This window comes from Adiantum capillus-veneris, chromosome 7 (assembly GCF_014529385.1).
Source record: "Adiantum capillus-veneris isolate H3 chromosome 7, ASM1452938v2, whole genome shotgun sequence".
Taxonomy (NCBI): domain Eukaryota; kingdom Viridiplantae; phylum Streptophyta; class Polypodiopsida; order Polypodiales; family Pteridaceae; genus Adiantum; species Adiantum capillus-veneris.
The window spans coordinates 77,277,043-77,304,683 of record NC_140937.1 but is presented as its reverse complement, the minus strand read 5'-3'; the positions used below and the strand labels follow the sequence as shown (position 1 = coordinate 77,304,683).

The 27,641-nt window shown below is 43.1% G+C and overlaps 1 protein-coding gene across 3 annotated transcripts in view; it reads right to left on the bottom strand.

The window, feature by feature from the left end:
• NMNAT (nicotinate/nicotinamide mononucleotide adenyltransferase) overlaps window positions 1-21,984 on the bottom strand; it is a 58,878-nt gene extending 36,894 nt beyond the window's left edge. The window contains exons 1-3 of one of the 3 annotated variants that reach the window (XM_086516101.1): window positions 21,849-21,926; window positions 21,696-21,746; window positions 21,579-21,630 (exon numbers count right to left, since the gene is read on the bottom strand). In XM_086516101.1, coding sequence (XP_086372227.1) covers window positions 21,579-21,630; window positions 21,696-21,741 — 98 coding nt within the window. In that variant the 5' untranslated portion in view covers window positions 21,742-21,746; window positions 21,849-21,926. Of the gene's footprint in view, window positions 1-21,578; window positions 21,631-21,695 lie in introns of all 3 variants that reach the window. The other 2 variants (XM_086516102.1, XM_086516100.1) reach the window with 2 other exon arrangements.
• Window positions 21,985-27,641: the final 5,657 nt, after the last annotated feature.

Genomic DNA, 27,641 nt, shown 5'->3' with positions numbered 1-27,641 from the left:
CTCTGTTTTCAGATTTCAGCGTTTACGTCTTCAGCGCATCGTCGTCGAGTCATCGTCATTGCCATCCTCGCTGACACAGTGTCAGTATTCAGCAAAAAGTTAGCGTTTTTGCAGATTCCAGCATTTCAGTCCTAGCGTTTCAGTTTTCAGCCCGTCCTTGTCACCGTCATCGTTGATGGTTCTTGGTTCTTCTAGGGTTCTTCTTTAGGTTCTTCCCTTGAGTTCACGAAGTTGAAGCACGCATAGAGCTAAGATACCAACGTCAGTGCAGCGCACACAAAGCTCTCATACCAATATCAGGTGCAGCGGAAGAGAATAAGGATTTTGCTCGGATCTAGTACTCTGCACACAAACACAAGGGATGCTTTACTTCACTTGAAAGAACTGAATTGAACTGAAAGAAAGAGAGGGACGAGAGAGAGAAAAGAGACGACACAGGGATGTCGGGTCCCAACCCTCAAGGGCCCCCTTGCTCTATTGACAAAGCAAGTACTTTCTTTATTCTTGCACAATGCTGCTACAATGACTAAATGTTGAGATGTTGATGCTAATGCGTACTAATGCTACTGATGCTGGGTACTGAGGTACTGAAGTTCTATGTCAAAGGGGGGGAGGTCGACGACGATGAAGTCGACAACGAGGTACTAAGGGTCTTTGTCGACGACGATGAAGTCAATGACGGTACTGTGTCGAAGACAGTGAAGTCGACGACGGTTCTCTGTCGAAGACGATGAAGTCGACGACGGTTCTATGTCGAAGACGGTGATGTCGACGACGGGGTCTATGTCGAAGACGACGACGTCGACAACAAGTACTGCTGGTCTATGTCGACAACGACGACGATGGTGACTGTGACGATGACGACGATGGTGTCGTCAAGTCCGGAATTGCGATGACGATGACGAAGGTGTCTTCGTCAAGATAGGGATCTGCGATGACGATGACAATGTCGGCGACGACGATGGTGTCGATGAGGACGGCGTCAAGGCTGAAAACTAAAAACTCTAGATGCTCTGATGGGGATCTATTACTGTGGCGGTACCGCGTGGCTAATCTGCAACCGCCGAGTCGTGCAAGGGCTTGAGAATGCAAAAAGCTGGCTGATTTGGGCTGGAATTGCAAAACGCTGGCTGTCTTGGCTGAAAACTTAAAACGCTAGGTTGATCTACTGCTGGTTGGTCAACGTGGCAAGGAACTGCAACGGGGAGTTGTGGTCCAGCAAAGCTAAGGGCTGAAAACTGAAACGCTGATGGTTGTGGGCTGAAAACGTTGAATTGCTGATGTTGAAAACGCTAGGCTGAGCTATTGAGAAAACGCTAGGGAGCCTGAGGGTGCCTGTCGGTCTGCTGCAGTGCCTACCCTTTCTGTGTCCCTGCCTCTTTTGCTTCTATTGAGTGCCCAATGGGTTTCATTTATAGGAATTATATGCTGGGTAGGGCAAGCTTCCCAAGAAACTTACAAAAAGAATTCCAAAAGTCGCTTTTAATAAAATGACTTATAAGAAGTGGTTCACGCGGTAAAATGCCTGCATGATGAAATGACTATTCTTGTGCAAGAGAGGGTATGCAACTGTGACCGGCCTGGGCATGCACGTCTTGCTAGAGGCTCACAGAGTGCTAGGCTCAATCCTAAGCTAGGCTATTATTGACGCTAGACCATGACAGAAGCGTGTCCACGTGGTGCAAGTGAAGTGCGCACGAATCTGCTACACAAAGCCCTTGGGGAAGGAGCGCATACTGCCCTCTGCATAACCAAAAACGGCAAGGCTAGCTGGCTACCGAGCGCCCAAACACGCAAATGTGGGGGCTGCCCAAAAACGCTGGGCTGCCTCCCCTCTGCCCACTAGCTGCTTGGCTTCAAAGGGCTGCCTCCTGAGATGCCCAAGGGAGGGTGCCCCTGACTACGGCTAATCTGCATTGACTGAGAAGGTGACCCCCCTTGCTACATATGTATGACAGAAGGAGGTTGGCTGCCAGACCCAGCCCTCAGCCTTCACGGCTCTGATAAAGGGAAAATAGGGAAAGAGTGGAAAGGAGGCAACGGGTGCCCATGGAGCACAGCGGAATAATATCACAAGGCTGGGGAATAATATTCCCAGCCTACAGGAGCACAGACGGTCATGGAACCAAGCCAAAACCCAAGACCAAACATGGCTAAATAGAACCCGATATGAGAAACCTACCTCACACTGACCGGGAACAGCCACAAAACACTGATTAATACATAAAGAAATACCGAAAGGGGCGCCAGTCTTTGGGGCCAATATCTCTAGGCACGGAACTCCGCCGGGCCAGTGTAAATCTATTGTGAACTGTGAACTGTTTTGAAGTGGTTATTTGGTGCTGACGTTATTGATTCTTGACTTGGAGTGTCCAAGTCTGTTACAGTGGTATCAAAGCACGGCCGATTTCTCTTCTACGGGAAATCCAATCCCATTTATTTTTTTTCCGTAGCACCTATGGCTTCACGCAAGGATCAGTCGACTCCTTCTGCATCCGGAGATGCGGGCAGGGATCACAACGAAGATTCCGGCAAAGAGTATGGCCCGCCTCAGCCTACTCTGGCGGAGCAACGAGAGATGAAGCCTCGTCAATTGATCGACGATGCAACAAAGATGATGCTCAATTTTGCGAAGGACCCGAAATTGGCAAAATATATGAACACGAATTCTTTTCAGAAGTACACGAGCACTGGCAGAAAACCACAACACCACCCCCGAAACCCGCTCTCAAGAAACCTTCTGCTCACAAGACATACTCAGAGAAGGAATTAGAAGAGGTGGTTGATACATGGATTGCTCAGTTTTTGACGCGCAGAACAAAGCCAAAAAGCACGGCAAAAAGCAGAAGAAAGGCACTCACTTCCCGGGTTATTTGGGTCGTCAATCGACATTTGATAAGGCAAAGAAACAGAAGAAGCATGTTCGATTTGAAGGAGTACCAGTTCTTCTTCTTCTTCTTCTTCTTCTTCTTCTTCTTCTTCTTCTGACAATTCTTCTAGCTCTTCAGATTCGAGCGAAGAAAGGCACTGACTTCCCGGGTTATTTGGGTCGTCAATCGACATTTGATAAGGCAAAGAAACAGAAGAAGCGTGTTCGATTTGAAGGAGTACCAGTTCTTCTTCTTCTTCTTCTTTTGACAATTCTTCTAGCTCTTCAGATTCGAGCGAAGAAGACAAAAAAGGCAAAAAGCGAAGCAAGAAACAACGCTTCAGAAAGGGCAAGAAAAAGGCAAAGAAGTCTAAATCTCGCCCAGTGAGTGATAGTTCTACAGAGGACTCGTCTACAGATAGTTCAAACTCTGATGACGGCAACTTTTATGCGAACAAGAAGAATTTTTATAAAGCCAACCAGTATGACTTTCTGAAAGATAAAAGCAAGAAAGTCGGAGAGTTTTAAGGAAGGTGGACAGTCGTTCAAATTTGACACTTTTTCAGGATACAAAGATGCTTCGAAGGATGTCTTTTATACAGCAGTTTGACATCGCTTTCGCGGGAGGACGCTACTCAGAGCACTCCAAGATTCGGAGAGCTGCCTCTTATTTTAAGGGGAATGCTCGAAAGTTGGTGGTCCACGCTTCTTTTAAACAAGACTGCGGCAGTTAAATGGCTGAAATTTAAGAAGCTTTTTTTTCTTCTTGGCTGACACAAGAGTATGAACGTGATATACGAGCTGCTTGGAACCATCTTCGGATGACCAAGAGAGATACAGTGGATGCTTACTGTGAGAGATTCTGGAGCTCTTTTCTACCCGCCTCTTCATTCAAGAAGATCTCGTTCAGAGAACATATGGAGCGGTTTACCTTGGGTCTAGCTACAAAGATCCGAGACCACTGCTTGGAACAGAAATCAACTTCTATTCAGGAGTTGATGAGTCATGCGAAACGGGGCTTTGTCATTCACTCTGGCAGTCTGACCTACCCCACCGATGAGGTCATGACACAACGAGCAGAACAGACTTCAGCGAATGAAAGTAGAAAGAGAAAGAGCAACCCAGAAAAAAAGGATGCACGACCCAAGCTTATTCCTCAGGAGAGAGCTCGCTTCATCAGGGAGGGGAAGTGCTTTGGATGCGGGGAACATGGACATATCTCCGCGAAGTGCCCTAAAAAGGCACAGAAAGAACAAAATGACAAGGACAATGATAGGCCTGAGAGTTCGAGAGCGGCTGAGGAACGTGGAAGAAAAGGCAAGATGAAAACAGGACTGGTTCCAGATTGTGTGGGTATCGATCCCAACACCATGGACGAGAGTACAGAACTTTGCCGAGCTTGGGGCAAAGTGAAAGATCAAGAGGCCCTGATCTTCTTTGATGGAGGAGCCAAGGCCAACTTCATTTCACCGGAATTGGCGGCGTGTCTCGAGATCACTCCCGATCGGATGGGATCACTTGCGGAGGCTATTCTAGCGGCACTTGGCAAGGACGTAGCCATTACACCTGTCATTGGCAAACTTCGGTTGCATTGTCAGGGGTATTTGGGGCATGAGGACTTTTCATAATGCCTTTGAAAGGTTGTGATGTTCTCATAGGGATTCCCGGTACCACAAGAACAACGCCGTGGTCAATTATCGGGCGAGGAAAGCGACATTGACTACAGAGAAGGGCAGAACCATTATACTTGATATTAAACTGAAGGGCGAGTCTGTCCCTATTATATCGGCTTCGGCCATTTCTAAATTAAATAAAATCCAGTTTGTTTGTTTACTCGATTTTCATGAAAGAACTCAATGATAAGGATAGGACAAATATGTCTAAACTTGATAAAGAACGCCAAGATTTTCTCCACTCACGCCGATTGCTTCTCAGAGGGCCTACCAAACGAGTTACCACCTGCTCGTCCTGAAGATCATACCATTGATCTGATACCTGGAAGCACACCAACAAACCGGCCACCTTACCGTGTGAGCCGAGCACAGAATGAAGAGATTATGAACCAAGTGAAAGACCTCTTGGAAAAGGGTCTTGTCCAGCCTAGTACTTCACCGTATTGCTCTCCAGTGTTGTTGGTTTTGAAGAAAGACGGATCTTGGAGAATGTGCATCGATTATAGAGCTCTCAACAAAATCACCATCAAGAACACATTTCCGATTCCTAGGATCGATGATATACTCGACAGATTATAGGGATCCTCGTGCTTTAGTAGGATTGATTTGAAGAGTGGATATCATCATATCAGAATCGCGTCGGGAGACGTCTACAAGACAGCTTTTCGGACGACTTTTGAGTTATTTGAGTTTTTGGTGATGCCTTTTGGCTTAACCAATGCTCCTGTGACGTTTAACCGATGATGGACAGGATTTTTCGAGAGTACAGGCTATTTGTTGGCACTTTCTTTGACGATATCATTGTTTTCTCCAAGAATGAGGCAGAACACAGAGATCACCTGCTTCAGGTCTTTCAGGCATTACGAGATCACAAGTTAGTGATTAATGCAAAGAAAAGTGTATTTATCCTACCAAAGATACACTTTTTGGGACACATTGTCTCAGCAGGTGCAAATGGATCCGGCCAAGATAAAGACTATCCGCGATTTGCCCGATTTGAAGAATGTCCATGAAGTTAGAAGCTTCTTGGGACTGTGTTCGTACTATAGGCAATTCATTTGAAAGTTTGCAGGGGTTGCTTCCCCTTTGCATTATTTGACACAGAAAGGAGTCCCTTTCTCGTGGGGACCCACAGAGGTGACTGCCTTTGAGACATTGAAAGAGAAATTGACTACGGGACCAGTTTTGACTTTGCCGGACTTGCAGAAGTCATTTGAAGTATATTGTGATGCTTGTGGTCGTAGTCTGGATGCGGTCATAATGCAAGAAGGCCATGTCATTGCTTAATGACAACACAGATTATGAGAATGAGCTTTTGGCGGTTATCCATGCTCTTACTCAGTGGCGGCATTACCTACTCAGAGCAGATTTTACTGTCTTTACAAACCATCAGAGTTTGCGCTACTTCTTGTCATAGAAGCAACTTTCGGAAAAGCAGATGCGGTGGGCAAACATCTTGTCATAGTCTCACTTCCAGATTGTCCATGTGCAGGGACAGAAGAATGTGGTGGCAAATGCTTTGTCTTGGAAGCCGTTGGTTCTGGCTATTTCCGCGATACATCATAGGAGCTTCGAGGATATGGTCGACCAGTATGCCACAGATACAGATGTTGCAGACGTTTTCACACGGATATGGGATGGGGAGACTGTTGAAGATGATGAAATAGGAAACAGAAGGAAGACAGCAACTCAGAGTAGGAAGAAGATGGAGAAGGAGAAGACACAGAGCTTGTGTACGAGATCTCTGTAGTCTGACTCTCTATATTGGAATAATAGTGTATATACAAACTCAGAGCTACAAAGCTTATATGAAACCCTAAGAGATAAGGTGTCCTTTCACACCGGATGTCCAGGGGGAAAAACCCAGTGGGAGAAAAGTGCCCCTGGTGAAGCGCGTATACACACTAACACTACTACATGTCTACAAATCCCCCCTGTAGTGATAGTGTGAATCCGTACAAGGTAGCAGATCATCATGTGTATGAGAGTAAGCCCAAAGCTTTTCGGAAAGCTTCAAACTTTTCTCGTGATAACGCCTTCGTAAATAGATCTGCAATGTTATCCTGTGTAGGACAGTAAGTTAGTGTGATCTCCTCTGCATGTAGCCTTTCCCTGACATAGTGGTAGTGAACCTCTATGTGCTTTGTTCTTGCATGAAATACTGGATTCCTTGCAACTGCCGTAGCACTCTGACTATCAGTGAAAATGGTAGTGGGTGCCTGTTGACACTCACAAAGATCTGCCAATAACCTGCATATCCATACACAATCAACGGTTGCCGTGAAAGCTGCCCTGTACTCAGCTTCACAAGTTGATGTAGCCACTGTGGGTTGCTTCTTGCTTAGCCAAGATATACATGCATTTCCCAAGAAAAAACAATTGCCACTTGTGGAATGTCGTGTGTCAAAATCACCAGCCCAATCTGAATCGCTGTAACCAAGAAGCTGCATAGAACTGTGCTTTCCATACATATCCCCCCTTGGAAAGAACATGGCAAGATTAGGGGTACCTGAAAGGTAACGAAGTATGCGCTTCACAGCCTGCCAATGATGCATACCTGGGCTGTGCATAAATCTGCTTGCTTGTGAAACCCCAAATTGAATGTCTGAACGAGTGTTGCCTGCCAAATATATCAAGCAACCAACCGCTGCTGCATAAGTATGTACATCAAAAGTTTCTCCAGCATCATGCATGCTCAACTTTGATCCAGTTTCTACGGGTATAGAGATTGGCTTACAATTTTGCATACCAAACTTGTCCAAAATTTTATGCAAATATTTTGCCTGCAACATGTATATGCCATCCTCTGATTGCACAAACTGAATACCCAAGTAATAATGTAGCAAACCAAGATCAGACATCTCAAAGGTTTTTCTCAAAGCATCTTTAAACGCTTCAATTTCATCTGCAGTATTGCCTGTAAGAAGCATATCATCCACATAAAGTGTTAGCATAATGAGAACTCCATCTCCCTTTTTGACATACAAAGTACTTTCTGTTGGACTATTCTAAAATCCCTGGCCAATCAAATAAGTATGTATCTTCTCATACCATGCTCTTGGAGCCTGTTTGAGACCATACAAAGCTTTACGCAATCTACATACCTTTTGCTCTTGACCTTTTACAATAAAACCACTTGGTTGACTTACATAAACTTCTTCCTGCAAATCACCATTCAAAAAAGCAGTTTTGATATCCAACTGATGCACTTTCCAACCATGATGAGCAGCAATTGCAACTAGTGATCTAACTGTGGACGCACGAGAAGTAGGAGCAAAGGTTTCATCATAATCTATGCCTTTCTGTTGCGCATAGCCTTTTGCCACAAGCCTTGCTTTGTACCTGTCAACAGTACCATCTTGTTTCCTTTTTACCTTAAAAACCCACTTTGTACCAATAGGCTTTTTACCTGTAGGCAAGTCCACTAGATCCCATGTATGATTCTTATGAATAGAATCAATTTCTTGCTGCATAGCATCTTTCCACTGAACACACTCTAAAGCTTGATCAAATGAATCAGGCTCATCTGCATCACAAAGAGTGCTAAAGCAAGCCAAATCTACTTGCTCTCTGCCAAAAGTAGTACCAGCACATGTTTTTCGTGGCAACGGTGCATCCAACTTGCTATCCTGCAAAGTTTTCTGAACCCATTTAGGCAAGGTTCTTTCTTCCCTGAGAACTTCTTGCTCTTCACGCACAATTTCCTCTACATCATGAGGTGTCACATGCTGATCAAAAGATTGATCAAGATTATCAACCTGTTGTGATTCATGATTCTCCACAAAAGAAGGAAGCAAACCTTCAAATACATCATGTGTCTGCATATGAGGTACATCAAAGGCAACCATAGGTTGAGCAGTAGTTTCTGCAAAAATTACATCACGACTTTCAAAAATCTTGTTTGTAGCAGGATTGTAAAGTCTATAACCTTTACTTCCACTACTGTACCCCACAAATATACATTTGATTGCCTTATCATCAAGCTTCCCACGTAACTGCTGAGGGATGTGAGCATAAGCAAGACAACCAAAAACACGAAGATAACTGACTGAAGGTTTTCTGTCATACCAAGCTTCATATGCAGTAATGGTCTTCAAGGCACGAGTAGGACACCTGTTCAAAACATGTGCTGCACAAGCAACTGCCTCCATCCATAGCTTATGAGGCAAACTCTTAGCCTTGAGCATACATCTAGCCGTCTCCATTAAAGACCTGTTCTTCCTTTCTGCAACACCATTTTGTTGTGGTGTGTATGGCATAGTGCATTGGTGTTTAATGCCTTTCTTTCCCAAAAAATCCTTAAATGCACCTGACATGTATTCACCTCCTCGATCGGTACGAAGAGTCTGTACTTTGCAACCTGTTTCATTTTCAACCATGGCGACATAATGTTGAAAAACTGCAAACACATCTAACTTTGCTTTGAGTGGATACACCCAACAAAACCTGGAAAAGTCATCAATGAAGGTCACAAAATAAAGGCTGTTTCCTATAGATGGCGTCCTCATAGGACCACATACATCACTGTGTACAAGCTGCAACTTTCGTGTCGCTCTAACTAAACCATCCTGCGAAAATGCAAATCTGTGCATCTTTCCAAGAACGCAACCTTCACATACATGTCTTGGTGGCATCTCCAATAAAGACAAATCATGCACCATATTATGACGTTGTAAAGTCATCAAAGTGCCATAACCAACATGCCCAAATCTAGCATGCCACAACTCAGCATCCTGCATGGCCTCAGTCTTTGTTTCTGCAATACATACCTGAATCTGCTTTTCATAATGATCTAGCACAGTTAGTCCATTTTCCAGCGTACCTGTAGTGATAAGAGAATAACCATTCTCTCGATCTCGTACAATACATCTGTCATCCTCAAAAATGACCCGAAGACCATTTTTTGCAAGAGAGGATACAGACAACAAATTCTTCTTGATCCCTGGAACATATAAGACATCTGGCAAGCATAAATCTGAACCATCTGAAATGGTAATCAAAATCTTACCAACGCCTTTGATTGGATAAGAAGCATTATTTGCACATGTCACCTTCTTTCCTGCTGGAGCTGCATCCAATGAACAAAACAAATCCTTCCTTGAAGTAATATGCCTGGATGCACCACTATCAAAGTACCAAATCATTTGTGTCTTGTCAACACTGTAAGCAGAAAAATCTGAACATACTACAAAAGCATAAGAATCCTGCACAAAGTTTGCAGACTCTTCTTTAGCTGTAGAAGAATCACCAGAAGCTGAAACAACCAAACTTGACTCTTTCTTCTTTTCTTTAGCAATTCGCTTTTTACACTCACTAATGTAGTGACCAGGTTTCTTGCAGTAGTGACATTTACCTTTCTTCTTGGACTTGTCGGAATCACCTTTAGACTTCTCTGAAGATTGTCCTGCACTAGACTTGGAGTAATGAGCACTCTCTTTACCCTTGTTTTTGTTCTGTACAACAAGAGCATGATCCATACCATCCACCTGTAAAGACTTGTTCTTACGTGATTGATCCTCCTGCAATAGCAAAGCCACTAACTCTTCAAAATGAAGAGGGTCAGGATTAGCTCGCAAAGACAGAGTCAAAGAAGTCTGAAAAGTCAAATAAGATGGTGGTAGTGAATTGAGTGTTTTGGAAACCAAGTCCTTCTCTGGAATCACTTCATCAATGCTAAGCAATTGCTCTTTAAGATCCCTGATTTTTGTAAGATGCTCGACAATATCGTCACCTTCGTCCATCTGTATTTTGTCAAGTTGTTTCTTCAAAAACTCTATTCTAGCAGCGTTTCTTCCTCCAAACATAGCTTGCAGAGTGTTCCAAGCATCCTCAGAAGTTCTGCAAGATCTGATATGTGGTGTGATTGTTCTCTTTATGGTTAAGGCAATCACAGCCATAGCCTGTCCATCTTTAGTATCCCATCTCTTTTGCTCTGGAGTGACTTGTGAGGGTCCTGCACCAACAGCTGCACCACGACCAGGCGTGGCAGGTGCAATGCTACCTGGACGAACTTCATCTCCAGATACATAATCCCACAATCCTTTACCAACCAAAACATTTTTGGCCATAAAAGACCAAAGAGAATAGTTGGTACCATCCAATTTGTCTTCGGATGTAAACGCACCAAAAATCTCTTTCTCCGTAGATTGAGCCATACTGTAGATGCACACAAGAGAGCAAAAGAACCTCAGAGATTCACAAATCTCCTCTCCAATCCAAGCAAAACTCTACACAAAATCTCAGCACAAAGCTAAGACAAGCTGCTTCCCAAAAGAACTGTTTACCTGAAGAAAATCTGTCAAAAAGCACACCCTCTTGATCTAAACGCCTCCAAAAAGTAACTTCTGCTACGCTGCTCAGAACAAAATTCTGAGGGCTCGAACGGCTTCGAAAGGGGGGTAAAACCCCAGGTCACCTGATCAGAATACTCCCGGAACGTCGAGGATGCTCCCACGAGCAAATTTTCCGAAAACTGCCTGAAAACTGCGATTGCGCGCGCGGACGCGAAAACGCAAGTAGAGGCTCTGGAAATCACCTCGCTCTGATACCAATTGTTGAAGATGATGAAATAGGAAACAGAAGGAAGACAGCAACTCAGAGTAGGAAGAAGATGGAGAAGGAGAAGACACAGAGCTTGTGTACGAGATCTCTGTAGTCTGACTCTCTGTATTGGAATAATAGTGTATATACAAACTCAGAGCTACAAAGCTTATATGAAACCCTAAGAGATAAGGTGTCCTTTCACACCGGATGTCCAGGGGGAAAAACCCAGTGGGAGAAAAGTACCCCTGGTGAAGCGCGTATACACACTAACACTACTACATGTCTACAGAGACAGTAGCGGGATATTCCATTTGGGATGGCTACTTGATGAGAAAAACCATGATGTGCGTTACACAGCCGTTGAGGGAAAAGGTTATGACTGAATGCCATTGTCCACCTTTTACGGGTCACCGCGGCATTGCTACCACCATCAAAGGGGTAGAGAGAGACTTCTTTTGGTCGAGACTCAAAAAGGTTGTGAAAGAGTTTGTGCGTAGTTGCTTAGTATGCCAGAAGATCAAGTTTGACAGGCATACAGGAATTGTTACAGCATTTGCCCATACCCACACGCCCCTGGGAAAGTACTGCAATGGATTTCATTTTTGATCTCCCGAGAACACAGAGTGATCACGATGGTACCTGGACTGTTATTGACAAATTTAGCAAACAGGCTCATTTCATTTCAGTGAAGAAGACAGTCATGCCGGATCACTTAGCGAGACTGTTTGTGGCCCAGATCTTCAGATTACATGGCATGCTTGAGACGATTGTCTCCGACAGGGACCCCAGATTTACGAGTTTGTTTTGGAAGGCAATTTGGGAGAACATTGGCACGCGGTTGCAGTTCTCGTCATCGTTCCACCCGCAGACTAATGGGCAATCTAAGATTGCCAATTTAGTGGTTCTAGATTTATTGAAGTCTTATATCTCAGATCAGAAGACTCAATGGGAAAAGTACTTACTTTTGGTGGAATTTGCCTACAATAACACAATACACTCTTCGACGGGGAAGGCGCCATTTAAGATTGTTGAAGGTGCTACGAAGGTTCCACCCTTCCTAAGCACGAAAGATAAGATTTTTGAAGCGGATGAATATACGCGAGACTTAGATACGTCTTTTGCCAAGGTTCGCGAGACTTTGCAGAAATCTCGAGAACGACAGAAAAAGGCAGCGGATCACCATCGTCGCGACTTGAAATTGAAGGAGGATGATTGGGTGCTCTTACGTTTTGAGAAGGCAAGCCTGAGAAAGGAAAAGGGAAAGGAGAGGCTTTTTATAAAGCTTAGTATGTGATACTACGGACCTTTCCAGATATCTGAAAAGATAAATAATGTCTCCTTCCGACTGAAACTGCCTGATACTTGGAGGATTCACAATCCATTTCATGTGAGTCTCTTGAAACCTTTTAAAGGTGATGTGCTTTATGATGGGAAGCCTGATGAGCAACCCAAAGTGGAAGAAAACGAGGAGATCCTTGTTCCTGAACAGATTTTGGCACATAAGGATACGAAGAATAAAGGTAAAGTCCGAAGGCGGTTCTTGGTTAAGTTCAACAACTATCCTACATTGGATGCGTAGTGGATGGAGGAGGAGGACCTAGTAGATACTCCTCAAATTGTGAAACTTTACCTCGAGGCTTTTGGTTTAGCATAGTCTACTCCAAATGAACCCAAAATTCAGCTTGGCCGGAGATCTGGTGCAGTGGGATGCACAAGAGGGGAGTCACTCCGCTCCTTTGTCAACAGATGCCTTGATTTAGATACTAGAGTCACCGATGTCTCTTCGAGCTTCAGGGATACTGAAAGCTGACAGTATTCTGTTGTATGACTTTATGAAATGGAATTCCTGATTATGATACTGATTTGTTCTTGACTTCTTTTAAGTGCAGGAACTGATACATGAAATGACTGCAGCATTTTGGTCTGATTGATCTCGAATAGACATGGTTGCAATAGTGGTTAGTCAATCGAACATAGATAAGGTCCCGATTGGATCTAGATGCGATTGCTAGCTACATTGATGTCACAAAGCGATGACGTGGCTGCCCGAAACCCTAATTCTGCTGAAACCCTAACCCTAAAATCAAAAATCCTAATTTTGTCCGAAATCCTAATTTTATTGAAACCCTAACCCTAAAATCAAAAACCTTAATTCTGCCTAAAACCCTAACCCTAACCCTAACCCTGATTTGCTGACACGGCGGGCTGTCACGTGGCCTGCTCTACGGACACCAGCGTGATTTACGGAAAGCTGGGCAGATTTTGGCTTTTGCTTTTACTCAACGCAAGAGATGAGAGAGAGAGAAGCTTTTGCTTTTATTTTATAAAAGCATAGAAGAATGAGAGAGAAAAAGCTTCTGCTTTATTTTAAAAGCTTTTGATTGGACAGCTTTTTGGAACTTGCTTTATTTTATAAGCAAGAGAGAGAAAGAGCCTTTGCTTTATTTATGGGCTTTTGATTTTCAGCTTTTGGGGCTCTGCTTTTGGCATCCCTTGTAACTTTAAATATGTGAGCAGGCCTCTCACAACTCAGAGCATCTGGACGCAGAGTCTAAGTGGCGCCTATCCGCACTCTTGTACTTTGAACTCAGATTAATACAAAAAGAAATACCGAAAGGGGCGCCAGTCTTTGGGGCCAATATCTCTAGGCACGGAACTCTGCCGGGCCAGTGTTGAATCAATTGTGAACTGTGAACTGTTTTGAAGTGGTTATTTGGTGTTGTCGCGGTAGATTCTTGACTTGGGAGTGTCCAAGTCCGTTACAGTGGTATCAGAGCACAACCGATTTCTCTTCTACGGGAAATCCGATCCCTATTTTTTCCACGGCACCTATGGCTTCAGACAAGGATCAGTCGACTCCCTCTAAATCCGGAGATGCGGGAGGGGATCACAACGAAGATTCACGTGAGAAGTATGGCCCGCCTCGGCCTACTCCGGCGGAGCGTCAAGAGATGGAGCGTCAACGATTGATCGGCGATGCAACAAAGATGATGCTCAATTTTTGCGAAGGACCCAAAATTTGCAAAATATATGAGTGAGACCTCTTTCAATGAGGTGCATACGCAGTGGCAGAAGACCACAAAACCACCCCCCAAAACCCGCTCTCAAGAAACCTTCTGCTCACAAGAAGTATACAAAGAAGGAATTAGAAGAGGTGGTTGATGCACGAATTGCTCAGCTTTTTGACGCGCAGAACAAAGCTAAAAAGCACGGCAAAAAGCAGAAGAAGGGCACTGACTTCCCGGGCTATTTGGGTCGTCAGTCGACATTTGAAAAAAAGCAAAGAAACAGAAGAAGCGTGTTCGATTTGAAGAAGTACCCAATTCTTCTTCTTCTTCTTCTTCTTCTTCTTCTTCTAATAGTTCTTCTAGCTCATCTGACTCGAGCGAAGAAGACCGAAAAGGCAAAAAGCGAAGCAAGAAGCAACGCTCCGGAAAGGGTAAGAAAAAGGCAAAGAAGTCTAAATCTCGCCCCCTGAGTGACAGTTCTACAAAGGACTCGTCTACAGAAAGTTCAGACTCTGACGACAGCAACTTTTATGCAAAAAAGAAGAATTTTTATAAAGCCAACCAGTATGACTTTTTGGAAGACAAAAGCAAGAAAGTCCGAGAGTTTAAGGAAGGTGGACAGTCAATTAAATTTGACACTTTTTTTGGTTACAGAGATGCTTCGAAGGCTTTGTCTTTTGTACAGCAGTTTGACATCGCTTTCGCGGGAGGGTGTTACTCAAAGCACTCTAAGATTCGGAGAGCTGCCTCTTACTTTAAGGGGAATGCTCGAACTTGGTGGTCCACGCTTCTATTAAGCAAGACTGCGCCAATTAAATGGCTGAAATTCAAGAGGCTTTTTATTTCTTCTCGGTTGACTCGAGAGTATGAACGCGATATACAAACTGCTTGGAACCATCTTCGGATGCATAGTTGCCAAGAAACGCGTTTCTTCACTCATGAAACGTACGAAACGTTTCTGTATGAGTTTGGACGTTTCAAAGGTAAAATCAAGGCTCGTAAGTTTTCGCATGAGGAGCTTTGAGCCCCTACTCATATTACACGATCTCAGACAACTACTAGTAGAGCCAAGACAGCTACTACTAATGTTGCAGCGCAAGAGACCTTTCATGAATCTTCAGCCAATGATGATGAGGATTCAAAAAATGAGGATGAGGAGGAGGTGGGGAAGGAAGAGGAGAATTTGACAATTGATCCTGTTTGATTTGTTACTCGTAGAGCTCATGTTACATGTAAACCTTAAAGCCTCTTGTTCTTTGTTTTGGTCATGAAATCCTCAATGTCATGAATGTAGCTTCTGTCTTGCTTCTAATGATGAAAGTTAGTCCTATTCTCCCTCTTTTTCATGTTTAATTGTAAGGTAATGCTTAAAACATAGATCTCAACTTATACCACTTAAACTTACTTACATTTCTTTAGTTTGCATGAAACTTGTGTTTTGGCATTTCTTTCTCGGACGAAACCGTTTCGAAACTTCTGAAACTCGTTTCAAATGAAACGTTTCGAAACTCCGTGGCAACTATGTTCGGATGACTAAGAAGGGAGAGATTCTGGAGCTCTTTTCTACCCGCCTCTTCATTTAAGAAGATCTCGTTCAAGGAACAGATTGAGCGGTTTACCATGGGTCTACCTACAGAGATCCGAGATCACTGCTTGGAACAGAAGTCAGCTTCTATTCAGGAGTTGATGAGTCTATTCAGGAGTTGATGAGTCATGCGAAACAGAGTTTTGCCATTCACTCTGGCAGTTTGACCTACCCCACCGATGAGATCGTGACACAAAGAGCCGAACAGACTTCGACAAATGAAAGTAGAAAGAGGAAGAGCAACCCAGAAAAGAAAGATACACGACCCAAGCTTACTCCTCAGGAGCGAGCTCGCTTCATCAGGGAGGGGAAGTGCTTTGGATGCGGGGAAACTGGACATATCTCCACGAAGTGCCCTAACAAGGCACCGAATCAACAGGATGAAGCAAGGCCAGAAAGTTCTATAGCAGCTGAGGGACGTGGCAGAAAAGGCAGATAACAAGCAAAATTGGTACCACATTACATGGCACCCGAACCAAATCAAAGGAATGAAAGTACAAACTTTGTCGCTTTTAGGGCAAAGGGAAAGATCAGGAAGCTCTTTTGAGGGAGCCAAGGCCAATTGCTTGTATTGGCGGCTTGATTTGGAATTACGCCCGACAGGCTGAGGCCACAGGCGGAGGTAGTTCGAGTGGCACCCGGAGGGATGTTGCCATTACACCGAGCATTGGCAAACTTTGGTACCACAACAACAACAACGCCGTGGTTGACTACCGGGCCGAGAATGCGACTTTGACAAATGAAGGGCTTAGAGATTGTACTTAATGGACTTCAGTTTCTTTACTCATTTTTTGGGAGAGAACTGAATGATGATTGAAGGTCAAATATGTTTTGACCTGAACAAAGAATGCCAAGATTTTTCTCCACACTCATGTCGATTGCTTTTCAGAGGGCCTGAGGATCATACCATTGATCTGATACCTGGAAGCACGCCACCGAATCGGCCACCTTACCATGTGAGCCGAGCCCAGAACGAAGAGATTATGAACCAAGTGCAAGACCTCTTGGAAAAGGGTCTTGTCCAGCCTAGTACTCTACCGTATTGCTCTCCAGTGGTGTTGGTTTTGAAAAAAAAAAAAGACGGATCTTGGAGAATGTGCATCGATTAAGAGCTCTCAACAAAATCACCATCAAGAACAGATTTCCGATTCCTAGGATCGATGATATACTCAACAGATTACAGGGATCCTCGTGTTTTAGCAGGATTGATTTGAAGAGTGGATATCATCAGAATGGACAGGATTTTTCGAGAGTATAGGCTATTTGTTGGAACTTTCTTTGACGCTATCTTTGTTTTCTCCAAGAATGAGGCAAAACATAGAGATCATCTGCTTCATGTCTTTCAGGCATTACAAGATCACAAGTTAGTGATAAATGCAAAGAAAAGCGAATTTTTTCCTACCAGAGATACACTTTTAGGCACACTGTCTCAGCAAGAGTGCAAATGGATCTGGCCAAGATAGAGACTATCCATGATTGGCCCGATTTGAAGAATGTCCAGGAAGTTGGAAGCTTCTTGGGACTGTGTTCGTACTATAGGCGGTTCATTCGAAATTTTGCAAAGGTTGCTTCGCCTTTGCATATCTTGACATAGAAAGGAGTCCCTTTCTCGTGGGGACCCACAGAGGTGACTACCTTTCAAACTTTCAAAGAGAAATTGACTACGGGACCAGTTTTGACTTCGCCGGATTTGCAGAAGTCGTTTGAAGTATATTGTGATACTTGTGGTCGTAGTCTGGATGCGGTCTTAATGCAAGAAGGCCTATGTCATTGCTTACGAGAGCCGATTGTTCTCAAGGCCGGAATTGACAGCACACATTTGTGAGAAAGAGCTTTTGGCAGCTATCCATGCTATTATTCAATGGCAACATTACCTACTCGGAGCCGATTTTACGGTTTTTCACAAATGATGGGAGTTTATGCTACGTCTTGTCATAGAAGCAGCTATCAAAAAAGCAGATGCGGTGGGCAAACATCTTGTCACAGTTTACTTCCGGATTGTCCATGTGCAGGGGCAGAAAAAATTGGTGGCAAATACTGTCCCAGAAGCCGTTGGTTCTGGCTATTTCCACGATACATCATAGGAACTTCGAGGATATGGTCGGTCAGTACGCCATAGAACAGATTTTGCAGATATATTCAATTGAATATAGAAAGGGGAGATAGTAGCGGACTATTCCATTCGGGATGGCTACTAGATGAGGAAAACCATGTTGTGCGTTACACAACCGTTGAGGGAAAAGGTTCTAACCGAATGCCACTGTCCGCCTTTAACGGGTCACCGCCGCATTGCTACCACCTTGAAAGGGGTAGAGAGATATGTCTTTTGGCCGAGACTCAAGAAGAATGTGGACGAGTTTGTGCGCAGTTGCTTGGTATGCCAGAAGGTCAAGTTTGACAGGCATAAAGCAAAGGGATAGTTACAGCCTTTTTACCCATACCCACCCGCCCTGAGAAAGTATTGCAATGGATTTCATCTCCTGAGAACACAACGTGGGCACGATTGTTTATTGCCCAAGTCTTTAGATTACATGGCATGTCTGAGACGATTGTCTCAGACAGGAACCCTAGGTTCACGAGTTTGTTTTCGGACGGCTATTTGGGGAGAACATAGGCACGTGGTTGCAGTTCTCGTCATCATTCCACCGGCAGACTGACGGGCAATCAGAGATTGCTAATTCAGTGAAACACGTTTGACTCTTTGATGGGGAAGATGCCATTTGAGATTTTTGAGTTTGCTACAAAGGTTCTACCCTTCCTTAGCGCAAAAGATAAGATTTTTCTTTGAAGCCGACCAGTTCACGAGGGACTTGGTCCGGAAGGCTTTGCAGAAATTTCAAGAAAGACAGAAAAAGGCAGCAGATCGCCATTGACGCGATTTGAAATTGAAGGAGAAGGATTGGGTGCTCTTATATTATAGGAAGGCACGCCCGAGAAAGAAAAAAAAAAGGGAAAGGAGCGGCTTCTTTGAAAGCTTAACGTGAAATAGTGTGGACCTTTCCAGATTTTCCGAAAAGATGAATGATATCTACTTTGGACTGAAGCTGCCAGAATACTTGGAGGATTCAAAATGTTTTTCATGTGAGTCTCTTGAAGCCTTTTGAAGGCGATGTACCTAATGATGAACAACTCGAATTGGATGAAAACGAGCAGATACTCGTTCCAGAACAGAAATTGGCATAGAAAGAAAGAAAGAAAGAAGGTAAAGCGAAGTGACGGTTCTTGATTAAATTCAAGACCTACTTCGCATTGGATGCGAAGCGAATGGAGGAGGAAGACCTAGCAGATATTCCTCGGAATGTGAATCTTTACCTTAAAGCTTTTGGTTTAGCATAGTCTACTCCAAATGGAACCCAGAATTCAGCTTGGCAGGAGATCTGGTGCAGTGGGTTTGCACAAGAGGTGAGTTACTCCGCTCCTTTGTCAACAGATGCCTTGATTTTTGAATACTAGAGTCATTGATGTCTCTTTGAGCTTCAGGGATACTGAGAGCTGACAGTATTTTGCTGGATGGCTTTATGAAATGGAATTCCGAAATATGAAACTGATTTGTTCTTGACTTGTTTGTAAGTGCAGGAACTGATAGACGAAATGACTGCAGCATTTTGCTCTGATTGATCTCGAATAGACATGGTTGCAATAGGGGTTAGTCAATCGGACATCGATGAGGTCCCGATTGGATCTAGATGCGATTGCTAGCTACGTTGCCGATAAATCATGGTCTAAGATCCGAATGAATGTTGAATGTCATGTAATGTCCTGTGATGTCTAGTGATGTCCTGTGATGTGACTGTCGATTTGGTACATGTGCTAGATGTGTGTTCCTAGTACGTAGGTACTAACAGTCAATGTCTGCTAAGACGGTTTATGGCCTCTGTCTGTTTTGTAGGCAATCAAGGGCGATTACAATGCTTTCAAGAGGGGGTTATGTCACAAAGTGATGACGTGGTTGTCCGAAACCCTAATTCTGCTGAAATCCTAACCCTAAAATCAAAAACCCTAATTCTGTCCGAAACCCTAATTTTGATGAAACCCTAACCCTAAAATCAAAAACCCTAATTCTGCCCGAAACCCTAATTGTGTTGAAACCCTAACCCTGATTTGCTGACGTGGCGGGCTGACACGTGGCCTGCTCTACGGTCGCCAGCGTGATTTACGGAAAGCTGGGCAGATTTTGGCTTTTGCTTTTACTCAATGCAAGAGATGAGAGAGAGAGAAGCTTTTGCTTTTATTTTATAAAAGCATAGAAGAATGAGAGAGAAAAAGCTTCTGCTTTATTTTAAAAGCTTTTGATTGGACAGCTTTTTGGAACTTGCTTTATTTTATAAGCAAGAGAGAGAAAGAGCCTTTGCTTTATTTATGGGCTTCTGATTTTCAGCTTTTGGGGCTCTGCTTTTGGCATCCCTTGTAACTTTAAATATGTGAGCAGGCCTCTCACAACTCAAAGCATCTGGACACATAGTCTGAGTGTGAGCGCCTGCCCGCACTCTTGTACTTTGAACTCAGATTAATACAAAAAGAAATACCGAAAGGGGCGCCAATCTTTGGTGCCAATATCTCTAGGCGCGGAAGTCTGCCGGGCCAATGTTGAATCAATTGTGAACTGTGAATTGTTTTGAAGTGGTTATTGAGTGTTATCGCCATAGATTCTTGACTTGGAGTGTCCAAGTCTGTTACAATTGCCGATAAATCATGGTCTAAGATCCGAATGAATGTTGAATGTCATGTGATGTCATGTGATGTGACTGTTGATTGTTACATGTGCTAGATGTGTATTCCTAGTACGTAGGTACTAACAGTCAGTGTCTGCTAAGACAGTTTATGGCCTCTGTCTGTTTTGCAGGCATAATCGAAATGCTTTCAAGAGGGGGGTATGTCACAAAGTGATGAGGCGCTGTCCGCGAGCATGCAGGAAACCCTAACCCTAAAACTTGCAAACCCTAAAATATGCCAGAACCCTAAAACAGCAAAAACCCTAACCCTAACCCTAAAAGGGCAACAGACCAGAATTCCGTGATGATGACGTGGCAAGAATCTGTAAATTGCGGCGCAATATGCGGGCTACGGCAGTTTGCTTTTCTCTACGCAAATTGAGATAGAGAGAGAGAATACTGTTTCTGGATTTGCCCATATGCATAGCAAATGTGCAAGGCAATTTGTTGTTTGAGTGGGCATTCATGATGGGTTTGTGACATGGAGGGGAATTGCATGGCTTTTGCAATTTCTGGGGTCACACACTTTTTGCCAGGGCTCATTGACAGATCCGATCTTCATGATTACTTCATTGGGATATAGACCGTACTTTATTTACAGATGATTCCAGATGTAGGTCATCAGTTGGACTTCTACCAACAAGAGAGAGTTTCCACTACAATTTGCAACATCTATTTTTGGACGGTGTGGAAGGCTCGTTATGCTCACATTCTGGGCTCATAATCTTCTCTTACATCCACCACTTTGACAGCTATTTAAACTGAGCTACTACATACTCTGCGCAGCTAGTGGAATACTTCAGCAGGTCCCACTTCAGCAGTGGAGAGGCATAGATGCTTCATTCTTTACACGTGGTTGAGATCTTCAGTTCTTTTGAGTCTGGATCATGGTCACATCACATGGCATTATTGTGCACCTCCCAGTAATTAATTTTGCATTCCTATACAGGCCACCTTGATATGTACATAGCTCTCACATTGTTATCCCTGTTTTGTACATCCTTTGGGTCCAAAACTGAAGCAGTCAAGGCGGCCCAGGTCTCAACCGACAATTCACTTGCTGAGGTGGATCCTGAATGCGATATCACTATTCCTTTTATGTAACTAGGGAGACTTTGAATTTGAATATTCCAGCTCAAGCATCAGTAATTAGGGAGACTTTGAATTTGAATATAACAGCTCACTTACTTGGCGGTGCTTGGCAGGTTTAATTTGGTGAGAGGTAACGGGATCATAAGGCCTGTCAATAGAAACAACTCAGCAAAGAGAAAAGCAGACAACTGCATCGACGATTCTGAAATATACCAGCATGAAGGTCTTCTTCATCGCCTTTAAGTTCTTCAACCTCCATCGTCTCTATGGTCGTTGAAGCCATAAAGCGGTCTTCAGCGGAAATGCAGCACGCTTTCTCACATCTCACACCTTCAACATCGTCTCTATGGTCGTTGAAGCACTTACCTGTATAAAGCGGTCTTCAGCACTGGCTTGTCGTGGCGGACAGCACGCGAGTGGAAAACTACCACAACAAAAATAAGAAGAGAGCCTCACTTCCAATTTCCATGCTGTCATCTATTATGGTGTAACCACTAGGGGTTTGCTCCTACCAACGGTGTGTGTGTGTGTGTGTGTGTGTGTGTGTGTGTGTGTGTGTGTGTGTGTGAGAGAGAGAGAGAGAGAGAGTCTAAATGCTTGCTATGTCGAGGTCGACGGTTCCATGACACACATGATATTTATAAGGTGTGAAAAGAAAACTTTCTTCTACAAACATGTGTAAGTAACATGGTACTTATAAAGCTTGGATCTATCATTGTCCATTCATATCACTTCTTTTATGATGTAGAAATTCTTCAAATGCAAACATAAATGCCGATATTTGGATTTAGAAACCATTAGGAAACCTTTATGTCGTTAAAAGTTCATCAAATCCATGTTGCCAAAGGCGTTGCAAAAATCAACCCTTCTTTTGAAGACCTCGTGACCCTAATCTCACCCTGGAGGTGTCAACTTTGCATAATATGACTAACCTTCAAGATGCAAGAATAATTGGCTAGATGTGGAGAAGAGCCTCATTTTGCATTTGGAAAAAACATCCTTGAGGTTCTTTCCTTGCCCATCTTATGCATATTTGCAAATGATGCAGTCTAAGAAATGACCCATCATATTGAAGCTCATCATCCCAATGACTTGATGCACATATCATGTAATTTATGTATTTTAGAAAACAACACTTGGGGCATGATGCCCTTCAAGCTATTCATGTGCTTCTGACATATCGATTAAAGTTATATATCATGTGCAAGCTCCCAAGGTGCATGGTAGGAGTGTTTTGGTAAACCCCATGTGGCAGTTAGGTTAGGCGTCCACCCACTACACTTATTCTTTTATGTACATAATAGAATAAGGGGCTCACATATTCAATGCAAGTTTTTGCCCTTGCAAATACAGGTTTTGTCTTCTTTTCTCTTCTCCATTGTTGCACACACATGGGCACACTTTTGCTCATGCACTTCAACTGTTATCGAAGTCAGAGTGAAGGTCTTGCATCATTGCAACGTCGTAGCAAAGATTGTGATGAAGCTGAAAAAATTCCAACACTATTTTGCAGTAGAAATTTGATTGAGTAAAAAGTCAATTTTCTAGCAATTCTTGCCAAAAACGACATGGTCTACAACTTTTCAATTGAAAGTTTTGCCAGATTCCACACTGATTTTGTTGTGTATTTGGGACTGCAAATTTTTATAGATCTCTGTAAAAGCTACTCGTTTCATGCCCATTCCCGGCTTTTTCTAATTGTTTTTTTGCAATCTACAACTTTGCAGAAGAAAGTTTTTGTAAATTCTCTACGGTTTGAGAGATATTGGCTGACTGGTTGCAAGGTGTTCTGGAAGTTACAGAGTGATACGCAGACCATGTATGAGTTCACAAGAGTTCATATATCCACCACATGTTCTCAACTTATGCACATAAATTTGCTGAAAAATTTAGCCCACACTGAGAGTAAATAAAAAATGCACAAAGCAAGAGAACAACCAAGCTCAATCTAAGATCTCTCGATGTAGCAAATCAGCTCCGAAATCACTCTAAATCGAGATTCGAGAGCAGATTCATCACAGGTTATGTGCATTGACTGGTGCAATTAAGCACTTGGAGAGAGTACTGCATAGATTTTAAGAGAGTTTTGCAGGCATTTTGGCATGATTGTGCGTTGATTTTATAGCTGGTTTGGGATGCTCATTTGATGCATGTTCAATGCATGCTTTGATGCTCATTTGTATTGCCATGTAGATACACATGATGTGTGCTTTTTGGCGATGATATTCTCCGTTTTGCAATGGTATGTGGGCTATTTTAGTTATTTTTTAGCATCAATTTGTGCCATATTTTGGTTAGTTTGCATCCAGGTTCTTACTAGTGATTGCCTCACTTGTAAGGTGTGGTTGATGCATTTGCAGTGGGAGCAGTCAGCCGTATAGTGGCTAATATTGGCTTTGAGCGTAAGGGGAATTTTGCAACATATTGTGAGATACATGTGGAATGTGTGCAGCTTGGGTGAGGAGTATGTGGTCGATTGCTCTACACTTCCTAGCTACAGTTCAAGTTGGTTGCACAGAAATTCAATGAGCCAATGGGCGTTGGTTGAGGTCATACTTGATGATGACCTTGTATAGGTTTTGTACGATTTTCTTTTGTTTTCTCCCTCACGGACACATTAGCCATTACGTGGGAGGTTGTTGGGGTAAAGCCCCATGTGGTCGATTAGGCTAGGCTCCCACCCTCTACACTTATTTATTTATGTACATAATAGAATAAGAGGCTCGTATATTCAAGGTAAGTTTTTGCCCCTACAACACATGTTTTCTCTTCTTCTCTCTTCTCCATTGTTGCACACACACATGCGCTCCCGCTCGCACACTTCAATGAGAGGGAGAGTATGCCTTGCGCAGTTGTCTACAAGCCAGAAATGTCTCTCTCTCTCTCTCTCTCTCTCTCTCTCTCTCTCTCTCTCTCTCTCTCTCTCTCTCTCTCTCTCTCTCTCTCTCTCTCTCTCTCTCTCGTTGGATACATCTTAACGGTCTCTTGGGATAGTTTCCTATGATGTTAAAATACTCTTCTTCTTGTGTGTGTGTGTGTGTGTGTGTGGGGGGGGGGGGGGGGGGGGGGGGGGGTGCGCTAATAAAAAGAGGAAAATGGTATAAGCAACAGTCAGCACCATCACCAGTTTTTTGCATAGTCAACACCATCACCAGTTTTTTAGCATAGGATCGATCAGTATCATATACAAAAGCCCAAATCAGTATCATCACTAGAGTTAGTGCATAACCAGCCATATTACCATCTTTACTGTCATCTTTTACCAGTCAAGCAGCCAAAGAAAGAGAGAGAGAGATCTTTTGCTAATGTGAAAATACAAAGGGAATCCCAAAAGATCATTTCTTAAAAAAGTTTCTTTTAATCCTGTATTTATAGTCAGATATCAGAGCATGAGATCAACGAAAACTTGTGAGCAGTCGCTATGCCAAGTAATTTTCCAAGCAGCTAAGGAAGACCAAGCCTAAGTGAGGGGAAAACACCCTCACCTTTTATAGTGGAGGAAGCAGGGATGCAATCCGACATATATTCATTAGTGGTGATGCCGCGGCCGCCTCGAATCGAAGAATGTAAGAGGTAATCTGGGTAGGATTCCATCAATGAGTGGGAGGTAGGGAGGCCAGGGCCAGCCACTTTTCCTTTATGCGAGTTTGTCTGCGCGGGGTAGTGATGTAGTATGGCTGTCGCGACAGCACAGTGAAAAACCTAAGTAGCAATAGTGAATTAGAAAGCTCCCTAGGTTTTTTGGAGGGGCCAAAGAGTAAGTTTTAGCTAAAAACTAAAACTAGTAGGAGGTAGATCAGGGGATAGTACCCATAGGGTAGCCATAACAAAATGATGGGAAAGCTTTAGCTTGATGGTAACTAGCTCGAATGCTTAACCAATGTGATCCACATAACAAATTAAGCATTTGTACAGCACGAGTATTCCCTTACCCGACAACAATGTAAGTTAACTGCTTGAGCTCAGACGGTGATTCGGAGTATAGTCTACCATCCCCTCCAGATGAGGTGCTAGAGCCACCACATCCCCAAGGCAGCATGTAAAACATAAGGAAAAATCCCCCAAAGCCACAATAGAACATTAATCAAGCCCCATAGATGCTATCTAGGTCAGAATTCATGACCAAGTTTGTGTGTGTGTGTGTGTGTATAGATATGGTCATCTGCTGTGACACTGTGTGTGTGTGTGTGTGTGTGTGTGTGTGTGTGTGTGTGTGTGTGTGTGTGTGTGTGTGTGTACCCGCCCTAACCCAGGCGCCATACACAATGGGTCTTGGCAGTAGGCCCATTGTGTATGGGCCTACTACCTCACTAGAAAGATGAGATTTCTGATTTCATAAGCATATAAAAATATATATGAGTGGCCCTCAAAACGAGAGATTTGTCTGTAGATAGAGTCCTCAAGGAAGACATCACTCCTGTAGGAGTTTTAAGGCTTTGTCAACCAGTTTGAAGTAAGTATGGTTGTCATTGAGTAGTAGTTGAAAGAGAAACGTAAGGCAAGTCATCTTGTTCCAAAAAGTCATCTTGTTCAATAAATGAGTAGCACGTACCTGTAATAGTCAAGAAACCAATTTGTCAAAGCAAAGGTAAGTAGAATTGGATTAACCTGCTACTTAAAAACGACTGATCCATAAATACTATAATAGTCGTGAGAGGGATCCAGTCTATAGTCAAGGAGAGACCACCTAACACCTGTTGACCAGTTAAGGAATTACAGACAGTAGGTCACTCAAGGCCTATAAACAAAAACATATCTAAAGCCAGCATCCTAGTCCTCCCCATTTCCTGGGAGGGCTTGGTGTTTAGAGGTGTGTGTGTAGCTGTTAAATTAAATAAATAACACACCAATTGAACAAGATGTTCAAAAAGACGACTGGCTAAAGATGTCAAGGCAAAGATATGTACAGAAACAATTCACTCTTTGAATCAAAACTGTATAATATAGTAAGAATGAAGTATCATTCCAAAGGAATTTGTACAAAGGTATCAAAAACTATCCCAAGTGTAGCATCAAATGCTTCCAAAGTCGGACTGCAGCAAGTTAACCCTCTTTAAGCCAAGATAGAATTCTCACCTGCATCCATATAGTCAAGACAACAGACATGTTAGACTTGGCTACGTATGGCAGGCTTCAAAGAATCTATCAGTTGTTATCCATGTCGAACTTAAAAAATTTTAACTAGCTATTGTCCTGCACATTTAAAGTCTCCATGATTTTTCATCCTTGTTTTTTGCTAGAGTTATTCATATATTTTTCTAGAGTCCCATTTCGGTAGCAGAACCAGTAGTGCTACCAAGCTTTCAAACATCAGATTAACTAAGGTTATCAAAGTAGGATCCAGTCAGAAACCAATAAAAAACAGAGGGATCCAAGTAGGATCCAGTATGCAATACTCAAACCAGCAACCATAAAGTAAGCTTGAGTAACTGTCAACACTTTAAAATATCGAGCAACCCTTGTATCGGGAATCTACTTGTATCTACTATACTTCAGCCTAGTAGCAGAGGATCAGTTAGTACCAGAAAGAGAAGACAAAAAACCTCATATACTGATGTGAACCAATCTAAACCAGAAAATGGCATACAAAAAAACCAGTGTACCCTATGCAATGTTCCTTTAGATTAAGCCTGAGTAACTTGCAAGTAAGACCAGCTACTGATGTGAACCAATCTGAACCAGAAATTGGCATTAAAAAACCAGTGTACCCTATTGCAATGTTCCTTTAGATTAGGCATGTAACTTGCAAGTATGACCGGCTAGTCCAGGCCCATTACAAACTCCCCCCCCCCTTTTTTTTTAACACATAACTAACAGGTAGAGAGGCTAAACTGCATTCCAATGCCAACTAATCCTTGTTTGTAGGTAAAACAAAGCCAACAAGCAAACCATATAGGTTTTTAGAGAGAATCTTATTTTGTACTTCTAATCACAAATGATACCAAATCCTACTGCAATGCCAACAAAATATTAGTAGCAAAAAAATATATTATCTCTTTGCCTTAGCAACCAAAAAAGGACATAGAGCATTCCCCTTTGCAATCAAATTTCCAAGGTAAAAGCAAGAAGTAATCAACTCGACCAAGCCAAATTCTCAAGTATGAATTCCCCTGTTTTTTTGTTGAATGTATCCTATCCTATTGCAACCATCAGAATATG